The sequence below is a fragment of the Lolium rigidum genome, chromosome 7, assembly GCF_022539505.1.
Source record: "Lolium rigidum isolate FL_2022 chromosome 7, APGP_CSIRO_Lrig_0.1, whole genome shotgun sequence".
NCBI classification, from domain to species: domain Eukaryota; kingdom Viridiplantae; phylum Streptophyta; class Magnoliopsida; order Poales; family Poaceae; genus Lolium; species Lolium rigidum.
Window position 1 is genome coordinate 142,560,513 of NC_061514.1, and position 8,455 is coordinate 142,568,967.

At 49.2% G+C, this 8,455-nt stretch overlaps 1 protein-coding gene across 1 annotated transcript; it reads right to left on the reverse strand.

The window, feature by feature from the left end:
- Positions 1-417: 417 nt before the first annotated feature.
- Positions 418-4,352, reverse strand: LOC124676403 (beta-fructofuranosidase, insoluble isoenzyme 2-like). Its single transcript, XM_047212473.1, has 7 exons — positions 4,157-4,352; positions 3,683-3,691; positions 2,432-3,294; positions 2,183-2,344; positions 1,330-1,586; positions 960-1,050; positions 418-857 (listed from the first exon to the last, which is right to left on the reverse strand). The coding sequence occupies exons 1-7, from the start codon at positions 4,350-4,352 to the stop codon at positions 669-671; spliced, it is 1,767 nt and encodes a 588-aa protein (XP_047068429.1). The 3' UTR covers positions 418-668.
- Between the last annotated feature and the right edge of the window lie 4,103 nt (positions 4,353-8,455).

Consider the following 8,455-nt stretch of genomic DNA (forward strand, 5'->3'; position numbering starts at 1 on the left):
TTCATTGTCACTTGACTACCTGTTTTTGGGATGTCATCAAGGAATGGATGGGAATCCCCGACATCGATCCTCGGCAATGGAGGGATCTCTCCATCAACGAGTGGTGGAACTTGGTGGCGGCTAGCCACTCTTCCAACTGTAAGGAAATGGCAACAATCACCTTGCTCATATCACGGGAGAGCGAGCGCAAACGATGGTCTTCCACAACAAACAAAACCCCTCGTGATTAGTTTTTGATAAGACTAGGAAAGAGGCTCGGCTTTGGGTTTCAGCGGGCGTTTGAGCGAAAGATGCGAGGAGAGTAACTATTGTAATAATCAAAATATTAACTTTCTTGTAAAACTTCTACTTAGTTGCTCCTTATTTTAATCCATGCCAGGAGTAGTAGATTGGAGCAAATATTTTGCCCCCGTTTCAGAAAAATAACTTTCCACCGATGCCCACCTCAGGCTATGCATGGATCTTTATTATTCCCGGGGGCATACAAAATGACCCCCTTCACTTACACAGCGTGCAAACCTAGCTAGCTACGTACGCACCCTTGTAAAACTAGCATGTTTCACCAGAGGTCAAATTAACATCAGAATAACGCCCCAGACGCATGCCTGAGCCAAATTCAAGCACATATGTAGGAATCATGCATATGGTGCTCCTGCCTGAATCTAAATCTAGGCACCGTTCATGAGCGCCGGCTTCTTCATTTCCCACGCCGTGAGCCGCGACACCTTGATGTCCACCTTGCCGTTGTTGAAGACGTGAAGGTGGGCATTCCTGCCAATGGCGAGCGACGGGTAGACCCGGGAGAGGATGCACGTCCTGCCTCCGGCCCCAAAGCTCTCCACGACGGATCGATCAATCTACACAGAGAGAAAATGTGCGAATGAATTCAGTAACGAATGATGATATATATGTGAACTTGTGTATAATTCGAGCTGAAGAATAGTCTAATGGTGGCATACCAGGCTCCTGAGAGAAATCTTGCCCTTTGCCATGTCAATATCAACGAACCCCGCGAAGGTCGGGTGGTACAGGTTCTTATTCAGAGATGCCCTGCAGCAAGGGTGACAAAGTAATTAAGAAGACCAACGTCAGTGGCAATTCTCTGACAAGTGAAGAAACACAGGAAAATTTCATCGCATGCATTGCTGCCACGCGTGCTTTAGAAACCGCGCGCGAGTGCGATGTCCTTTGCTGGAGCCTAAACAAATCAGCAGCACTAGCTACTGCGTGCATCTTAGTGGCTGTGTCACATGATTGAGCTACTAATTAATTAAGGGACAATTAATCAGAACGACGAGATGCCATTAGCTAGTCGAGTGAGGCGCTCACTTGGTTGGGTCGGAGCACATGAGCACGAGGGGCTTGGTGCTGTTGACGTTGCCCGCGGCCTTGAACACCCTGAAGAAGACGGCGGTCCTCTCCTCCAGCTTGGACGACGCCAGCACCCACAGACCGAAGGGCCCCACGCCGCCCTCCACGTCGGCGCCCTTCACGCCGCACAGCTTCTGGGCGTCGTTGGCCAGCGCCGGGTCCAGCGCCTCCGCCCCCTCCAGGCTCGGCACCTCGAAGCTCACCTCGACGTCAGCCTGACGAACCAACCAACATAGAATGCACAGGTTAGTTTGGTTAACTGATCATGAACTCGTCACCACACTTACAGTTTAAAGGGGAAATTATGATGGTCAAATAATTTGGATTAGCCGATATAATTAGGTCGCATCAATACATTCGGAGGGATACATACAACGCCAATGTGCTTATGACGAGGAGTCTTTTTTTTATATATAAGTTACTAATGGACGAACCAATGACAAGTATTCCTAACTGAGATGAAAGTGCAGGACAGATGTTGTGGAACCTACGGAGTAGATCGAAAAGAGCACAGCAGACAGCGACTCAGTACAAGTATAACACGCAGATGAAAGTGCTTGCTAGAGATCAGTCAGTGGACACTGCACAGTGGACACAACTTAATTCAGAACTGCGACAGATAAGATTGGCGGTCCAGGATAACACATACAACTGGCCGATCTGCCATTCAGAGATCGGTTGAGCAGTTCTGCAGGATAGTTGTTTTTAAATTTGCTTTTTGGTCTTAGAATATGTCACCTTGATTGCTATGAACTAACTTAAAAAGGAAATGAAACTGTAGGAGTAGTATGTGGTAAGCACACTGACTGACCTGTGCGGTTTGTAGCCCGGTGACCTCGACGTGTTCTCCCCGCTTCACCACCCGGTCCTTGAGGCTGACGGGCTTCTTCCCCCTGAGCGCCTCCACCTCCTCCACCGGCCACTGCATCAGCTGCCTCCCGCTTGGGTCCAGCCAAACCTTCCGAGGAATCGCCTGGAAACATCGCGCAAGTTAGTTAGCTGAGATCGATCATCGATCGCGAAAAGATGCACGTTCGTGATCGATTAGCTACGCAAGCACCTGGATTCCGGCCCAGCCCTTGGCGACGTCGTCGACGGCGGTGTCGGACTCGTTCGCCCATCCCCACAGGATGCGGCGGCGCTTGGACGGGTCGTAGAACGTCTTGGACGCGTAGAAGTTGCCGTAGTCGTACCTCAGGTGGTGCTTGTCGCCGGCGGGGTTGTCCGGCACGTACCTCTCCTTCAGCCGGTCGTAGGTCCCGACGGTGTAGTAGTCGTAGCGGCGGAGGTCGAGGCTGTTCTTGAGCACGTGCTTCACCCTCGAGCTGGACACCACGGACGTGTCCACCCCGCTCTCCTTGCCGTCCACGGTCACCGGGTAGAAGTCCGGGCACTCCCACATCCCCGTCGGCGCCGAGTGCAGCGGCTTCCGCACCCGCGTCCACCGCCGGAAGTCGCGGCTCCGGTACACGTACGCCACGCCGCGGGACGCGCCGGAGAGAGCGCCCACCAGGATCCGCCAGTGCCCGTCGGCGTACCAGGCCGTGGTCGGGTCCCGGAACTGCGTCGCGTTGATGCCGCCCTCGGGGACGATCACCGGGTTGTGCGCCGGCTTCACCCACTCCCGGAGGAGAGGATCCGAGCTGTTCTTGGGGAAGGCGACGTTCTGGACCTCGTAGTTGACGTCCGGCCGGCTGACGCCCGTGTACATGATCACCGGCGTGCCGTCGGGCATGATGGTCGCCGACCCCGACCAGCAGCCGTACTTGTCGGCGTCGATGCTCGGCGCCAGGGCCGTCTCCAGGGCCACCCAGTTGATGAGGTCGCGCGACACCGAGTGCGCCCACACGATGTTGCCCCACACCGCGCCCTTGGGGTTGTACTGGAAGAACAGATGGTACCAACCCTTGTAGTACAGCGGCGCTGCATATGCACCAAATGTTCATTTCATCAGATCAAAACTGCAACCGACATTCTCAGGAAAGTTCTTGTTAGATGATGATGATCTTCATAAAGTTCATGGCCAGCAATTTCTAAATTTCATTCATAAAACGAACGTTTATGTATGATGCTAGTAAGTTTGCATGTATGTGAGTCCAAGTGTGCATGCCAGATCGAGCCAATCTGCATGTATGCATGCAAGTTTTCTGTATTGTTTAATCTTGTCGGAAAGGCGCTACTATTCAATGGGGTTTGCAAGTTGCAGCACACAGGGATTGTAGCTAGCAGATAGCATCAAATCCCATGATTCATCACGCGACAGAGATGCGTGACAGGGTATTAAAACGAGCAAGGAAGAAGGACGACGTACCGTTGGGATCTGTCGTGGCAGACGGAGAGCGTAGCGTCCCACCAAATTAAAGGATAAGAAAAGTCACAAGTTAGAACCCAATGAAACCATTGGAAAAAAAGCATCGTCATCAAACCAATCTATACTGTATTAGAGTATGAAAACGACCTAGTTAATCAAAGATAGACTGTTACTGGGCACAGGAAGAGCCCCGAAACCTTAAAGCATGTTCTTGCTGTACTAGGTAATTCATGCCATGCATGCTTTGTGAGATTGTCCGAAGCACAGTTTGATCTTTATACATGTCATGCATGCTTTGTGAGGTAGCTCAAAGAGCAGAACGCACACTGCTCGTTCTGTTAGTCATCATATATAAGGGTGTCTGCCCAACCTATAAGTTTAATTCACTCTAGCGCGCATACAGGCTAGCTAGTTCGAAGAAGATAGTACAGTATAGAGATGGGTGTTGGTTGACAGATTGACAGATAAGTATACCGTTGATCCAGTTCTTCTGAGGCCGGAAGTGGTACCCGGTGCTCAGCTCAAAAATGGAGGCTGGCACGGTGGCCGCCGCCGCCTCGGTCTCGAGGAGGCTGGTCTCGTAGACGACATGGGACGCTCCGGCGAGCTGCAAGAGCAGCAGCAGAGCCGCCGGGCACGCCCAAGCTACTCTCCCGACACGAACCCCCATTGCTGTCAGACTACTTGGGCGCAAGGTCCGGTGGGATGGATGTGCAGAAGCAGAGGAGCGAGGGGTCCTATTTATACTGCGAGGCCGTAGCTAAGCCACTGGGCGTGCGAGGGGCAAGCTGTCCGCTGAAAGTTTAAAGTTCGCAGAGGGAGACAAACTGTCACTCTTTCTTGAATTCTGAAATGAAGAGAGAATTTTCGCAGGAGAGAATCAGATCAGAATCAGACAGTTCAGATCGTCTGATAGGGAAATATCAGGAATTCCCGGGCTATTTTCTATTGTTTATGCAGGACTTTATCAGGTAGCTTCTCTGATGCAAGAAATCAGGCTTTGATCAGGTGTGATATCCTGGTGAAAACGTCGACGCGCCACATGGCCGTCTCGTGCTGGCTGGCAGCTTAGCTTAATATTTTTCTTCGCTGTTGCAGGAGTGAACAAGTACAAGTTGCTTGCTTAATTGGTTGCTCTTGAGAAAAATAACGATGTAACCTTGGTGTTAGTTGACCACGATCCCGTTCGTGGGGAACGTGGTCAGCTGGGGTATTGCTTGCACTAGCGCACGCATGTGTCATTCCAGAGACAAAGCCTGCTACAATAAGGAAATCCACATTTCAGATCATCGGCAATTTCTCCGTTCACTTTTTTTTAAAAAAAATGGCGGTTGTAAGTTGTAACTGGCCCACATCTGCAACAAAATGATGCACATAATTTTATTTACTTATATTATTTAACAACGGTTTTGCTATGTCTCAGTGAACTGAGATTTTCTTAAGTCTAAGTCACTTACAAAAATGTGCTTTAAGTTGCACTTTTCTGTTAAAAAAGTGCAATTGCACTTTTCTGACAGAAATGTGCAACTGAACCGAGTTGCACTTTTTTTTGAATTGTAGTTGCACTTTTCTGAGTTGACTGAGACTTAAGAAAATCTCAGTCAACTGACAGATAGGCACACACATTTAACAAAGCCTTGAAAAACAATACAGTAATTAAACCGGAGTCATCTTACTTGCAACAACGATCACAACACCTACGACCTTGATAAAGAGGGATGTGCATGTCAGGACCGTGTGTTTTGATATGCCAACTCCACACATCATCTAAAACTGCCCAAAGGCGAGCCGGGAGCACAAATCAGTGTAGCAGACCCTCAGCACGCACCATTGCACCTCAAGAAGTCGTCGTTACCATCTTCCGCCGAGGGATCAAGTCATTGACCTTGCTAGGCATGTCGTCGACCCCACCAGACAGTGCCCTACGCTCATCCATCATCATGTGCCCAACGCCGAGACTGTGTTGCGCCACGACAATGGGAGACTAGATATAGGGTTTTCCCCAGGGTACTAGTGAGTGGACAATAGCTACAATTTAATGACTATGCCTTCGTCAAGGTAACGGCTGAACGACTGTACCACAGCCTGCCACAAATGAAGTCGGAACTCGTTTTCACCTGCAGCGGCGCCTCCTCAACTCGCTGCTAGAACAAGATGTGGGATCACAAGATCAACACAACGGGTCTAGCCCACCGCCTCCACCGGAGAGGGATACAACCACTGAATTGCATGGAGTTGCTACCCCACGACGCGACGTCGACAGAGCCGCCACGGGAGCAACTGCGTGAGAAACCGTGTCATGCCCGGCCCATCTGGGCTCAGATGGGACCTGACGTCCACGCCACCACCGCCGCCTGCGGCCATCACAACATGTTGGATGTCAAGACCCCTCCTCACCATCGCTGGGAAGGGCAGCTGTGACCGCCGCCCACGCCCGGTCGGCGACAGAGGAGATCTATCGCCGCATAGCATTTGCCCGGGAACGTCACCGTCAGCAAAGGGAGGGGGAGGAGGGTTCATGGGTGGAGACGAAGGCGACCCGCAGCGGACGCTCCGGTGTGGTCGCTCGGGAGCAGGCATATAAGATGTTTTTACATATTTTCTTTGTTCACTGGATAGGTACCGAAATAAACGAATCTGGTATGATAATAGTAAATGGAGGGAGTAGCATACTAGCATGCATGATGTTCAATTCCGAGATTGGGAGACGACGCTGCTCCGATTCATTTTTCCACCATGATAATCCGTGAGATAGATACTCCACCATGACAATAGGCTGCGATCTGCACCAGCACCACTAGCAGTTGCGCGCGCTCCAGCTACAGGTTTCACCTTGATTACCCCTGCGCGTGCATGCAGACGCGCAAGTTGCACACTAGGCTACCTACGCAGCAGTACCAAGTTGGCAACTCACTCGCTGTCGTGGCGTCGGCGGTGGGTCACAGAGGCTCGTCACGAGCGGACGGACATGTAGCCGGCCGGCCGAGGTCGGTCCCTCCCGCCTCCCAGTGAGATCCAACAACAATCCACGGAGGATTGCTGATTACAGGCTGCATGTAACACGGGCTGTTCTATTTTGCAGCAGGGATATGCTTGCGATCGACAAGATAATTTGCTGCGGCAGAGGACTGCTCCACGTGTTCTCGTTGACTGTTTAATTTCGTGTTTCCTGATCGAGAGAAGTTCAATTTACTCCCCGAAACTCGTCTTAAAGTTTAGATTACAATCTTTAATTTTATTTTGGTTCAATCTTCAACCCTGAATTCTATAAACCGTTCGGAATTGAACCTTCTACCCTTTTTGACAAGTTTTGAACCGGTTTTTCTTCCTATATATTTTGTGCCAACTCATCAACATACAACATACACGGTACATGTACTTCCTCTCTCTCCATATCGCATGATCACCTCATGCCTCATCATGATCGTCTTCCTCCCTGGAACGAGGCCATGGCGACCACAGAGGGGTGCCTCCATCGGACAATAACACCCGGCGTCTGCTCTCTACACATCACATGTCGTGCCCAGCCTTCCGCCAGCATGGGGCAACCACCACGTAGCGCAGCGAGCCGCGGGGGAGACATTTTTATTTTGGCGGGTGAAGAGTTGAAGATGAAGCATAGATTTGAAGATGAAGAGTTATAGAAATAGAATACATGTACGCACTATTTTACTAATACAATACATTAAGTGACAAGAAAACCCGGCTTAAGACAATGCAAGGGGTGATTCTGAACCATTTTTAAAATTCAGTATTGAAAGTTGAACCAAAGTAAAGTTCAGGGTTGTAAGCTAAACTTCAAAACAAATTTAGGGGGGTAAATTGGACTTCCACCCCTGATTCAGAATCAGGACATGCAATCACCGTTGCTGTGTGGCTGACTGACTTCCATGTAGATGTAGTTGTAGACTACTATATTTTAGCAAACTAATATCGGTTACAATACATTATGATGAAACGGAGTGATATTATTTAAGTCTCTACGTGACACCGCAGCTCCTGCCCAGTAGCTTCTGTGTCCTGGTTCGCCGACGTGCGGTTGCTGTCCAGAGCATAAACCAAGCAATGATACACTTGTCCGTGTTAATTAGGTACGATTGCGAGGTAGACTACGTGAAGCAATTCATATCTGCTTTCTTTACAACTTTGATAGTATTCCTCAAGCGAGGGATGACTAAGAAATTACTAATTATTTTTTACATCGATATGAAAAAAAAAACACCCCCAGCTGTCGTCTAGGCTTCTACGGAGTAGGGGTGTAAAGGGATCGGATCGGATCGGATTTTGCTCGTACCATATCATCTTTTACCGTATATTTTTCTCGAATTCGGATCGGAGCGGATATTGATCGGTTTCGGATTCGAATGCGGATATATCGAACTGCGGATTTAAGTTGGAAATGGAGCAGACTCGGACCAGAAATAAATAAAAAATCGGATATATGCTCTCATCGGTAAATAGTCGTAGTTTTTGCAAATCTTGAGAAGACATTTAAACTTTCAGTCTTTTGTCGTTAAGAAAAAAGAGACATAATGCGCTACAACTCAAGCATTGATAGAAATTTAGAGCTAAACATTCTCGCCAAATGAATTTGGTAACTCAATAATTACTAACCTTGCAAGGTTGGCTTTGGCTCAAAAATTGGATTATCCGGTTTAAAACCTTCAGATTATCCTAATTAAATTTTGGAATCCATATCCGCATGCTATTGGCTATACCATATCATATACCGTATCCAGAGCACCACTCTGATTCCTGCACAAGAGCATATCC

Excerpts from the sequence above, each read along its gene's own strand:
- LOC124676403 (XM_047212473.1), bottom strand. The coding sequence starts at position 4,352 with ATGGGGGTTCGTGTCGGGAGAGTAGCTTGGGCGTGCCCGGCGGCTCTG. Across the intron at positions 1,587-2,182 it reads CCGGGCTACAAACCGCACAG|GCTGACGTCGAGGTGAGCTT; the intron begins GTCAGTCAGTGT and ends TTGGTTCGTCAG. Across the intron at positions 1,051-1,329 it reads ATGTGCTCCGACCCAACCAA|GGCATCTCTGAATAAGAACC; the intron begins GTGAGCGCCTCA and ends CCCTTGCTGCAG.